Here is a 2,818-nt window from a genome sequence, read left to right as displayed (position 1 = left end):
ATCACATGGTCTACGAGCGACCCGAACCGACTAACTACGATGCGTCCGTCTAGGACTCTATTCGTTTTCGTGAACTACAAAAAGAAAGGAAAGTCTCGGCTCAATTAGAGTCGAGTCGGTCGAGTCAAGTCGTCGACTCGAGTCGCTCTTCTCACTCACTTACTAGTGGTGGAATAACCGTCCTTATAAGGTGGTTTCACTTCCTCCTAACTTTTCATGTGGGACTAAATTTTCCACCACTTGTCACTCGCTAGTGAGTTGCTACCAACTTGGGCTCAAACACACATGAGCTGCCGCTATGTGGGCTTTAAAATTTATAGGGAAATCGGAAATCTAATATGAGCCGCCCGGTTGTTGTAGGTTTTAGCCCGGTTTTATCCTAAAAACCGGACACCTTCTTCTTAATTAATGGATGAGGCAAAGTTTTTGCCTCCATTTAAAAAAAAACTACATATGCGCCCAATATTTCAATAAAAAATTCAAATATGATTTTTAAGAGAATTATATTTGAAGATTCAAGTTAAGTCAAAAAGGGCAGAATTGGTATTTTAGAAATACATCCCAATAAATATGGGAAAAATCATTCGTAACCATCTTATGATTTTTATGACATGATTCTTAGTTTTGAGACTCATGAAATAAAACTCACAAGTCATGGAGCTGCTGGATGCACTGACATTCGTCCAGCGCCGTTCTGTACCTTTGACGTTGGTCGGGGCAGTCCTTTGTAGCAAGTCTTGCTAGTTGTTATATGTATCGGGGTATCACAGTCAACAGAAAATACGCACGCATGGATCAGAATACAACTCATGCATGTATACCTGTTTTATTTAAGGTGACGTGTCACGTATACACAGTCCCTGCGTATGTTACAATCCACACTGCTGCACTATACGCAGCTTATTTCGATTAACGACGATGCACACGTATGCACGTATTTATTAGCGCAATGTAGTGTAGGGACGACGATGCAGACTAGCTAGAAGCGGATGGGGTATGCGGGCGACTTGTCCGGGTTGAAGAGCCCAAAGTGCTTCTCCACCAGGTCCCCGAGCTTGAAGTTCTCGTTGAACATGGCGAAGATGTAGGTCTCGAGCGTGCCGGGCCTCTTGGGCGTGCCGCCGCCGACGTGGTCGATGAGCCCCTGGTTGTACGCCCTCGCGTTGTCCGCCGTGGCCGCGAAGCCGCTGGCGGACGGCCACCCGCTCTCCGAGATCACCACCCGCAGCCCCGGCGTCCCGGCCTTCTCCAGCGCCGCGTAGATGGCGTCCACCATGGCGTCAAAGAGACAAGTGTAGATGAGCCCGTTGTTGTCGTCCCGCACCGTGGTGCCCGGCTGGAACGTGGCGTAGTTGAGCTGGATGTCCCGCGGGTTGTCGCGGTAGGCGAAGTACGGGTACACGTTGGCCAGCAGCGGCGCGCCGGTGCTGGACAGGAGCCGGACCACGTCCGTCATGTAGGCCTGCGCGAACACGCCGGCGGAGGGCGGGTACGAGTTGGCCACCACGTCGAACCGCACCGAGGTGGACACCTTGATGCCGCCGAGACCGACCGCGGAGAGCGCGGCGTTGAGGTTCCGGATGGCCGGGACGATGTTCTGCGTGTCGCCGCCCTGGACCTCGTTGCCGGCGACGATGTACTTGATGGTCAGGCCCTGGTAGGCCTGCACGTTGGTTCGGACCCAGGCGGACGCGTTGGAGCCGCTGGCAGCGAGGTAGGCGAGCTGGTCGGTTCCGCCGACGTCGATCATGAGGCTGATGCCGGAGTTGCGCAGGGCGGAGAGGGCCTGCGCGTCGGGGGAGTAGAGGCGCATGCCGGTGATGCCTTTGGACCTGTACATCTGCACCACGTCGCTCCGGGACGGGAGGTTGTTGGCCACCATGCCGTAGCAAACACCAGCCACCATGGCTGGGCCGACTGGATCGAGGATCGAACGAGCACAAGCTGATCGAAATTTCAGCTGGTTAATGCTTCGTATGCTTTGCTCTCGATCCCTGCTGCGATGAGTACTGCAATAAGATAGGATTACTTATACTGGGAAGAAATATGCACCCATGTGGAGACTTGCTTGCATTATTATGCGGCTTCTTCATTCTTCCACAATCCTATTAAACACGTGTCACTTCACCCGGGCCATTTTAGCCTTGATTTTCCATGCTATAGCCGTACAACAGATAGGATTACTTATACTGGGAAGAAATATGCACCCATGTGGAGACTTGCTTGCATTATTAGGCGGCTTCTTCATTCTTCCACAATCCTATTAAACACGTGTCACTTCACCCGGGCCATTTTAGCCTTGATTTTCCATGCCATAACTCATATTGGTCGATGTATGCATTGACCGTTGTAGTTTGCTTGAGCAACTGGAGTTGGTCCATTGGATCATTAGCTAGAGTATCAGGGAAACGTTCAATTAACACTTGACTAAGTTCTGGCCATGTCAGTGACTGCAAATGAATGCCTGAGCTACTGATCCATGTGCTAATCCCCATTTGACTCTGCTGGCCACTGGAATTTCCACGAGGTTGAACACATCTTCACATTCAAGTAACCAAGCTCGTGGTGCATCTCCTGTGAAAATTGGTAGCTCCACATGTGGTGTACGCAAGTGCAAGTCACTGGCTATGTGTTGCTGTTGGAAACGGTGTGAGGGAAAAGGTTGGTTTTGTGAGTGATTGTGGGTATAAGGCATGGTTTGTTGGGTTGGTTGGCTGTATGGAGGGTGTGGTTGATTGTTGTGAGGAGGAATTTGTGGGCTATGGGTGGTGGTGGGGTTTAGTGGTGGTGGCTGTGGATGTGTGGCAGGCGTGGGTTG

At 51.2% G+C, this 2,818-nt stretch overlaps 1 protein-coding gene across 1 annotated transcript; it reads right to left on the bottom strand.

Moving 5' to 3' along the window:
* Positions 1 to 793: 793 nt before the first annotated feature.
* On the bottom strand, positions 794 to 2,118 carry LOC127345722 (glucan endo-1,3-beta-glucosidase GI-like). The gene has a single exon (XM_071828679.1). It carries the CDS (start codon positions 1,904 to 1,906, stop codon positions 980 to 982), a length of 927 nt encoding a protein of 308 aa, XP_071684780.1. The 5' UTR covers positions 1,907 to 2,118; the 3' UTR covers positions 794 to 979.
* Between the last annotated feature and the right edge of the window lie 700 nt (positions 2,119 to 2,818).

This window comes from Lolium perenne, chromosome 3, assembly GCF_019359855.2.
Source record: "Lolium perenne isolate Kyuss_39 chromosome 3, Kyuss_2.0, whole genome shotgun sequence".
Lineage (NCBI taxonomy): Eukaryota > Viridiplantae > Streptophyta > Magnoliopsida > Poales > Poaceae > Lolium > Lolium perenne.
The sequence above is the reverse complement of the archived record's forward strand: the minus strand, read 5'-3'. Positions and strand labels throughout refer to the sequence as shown.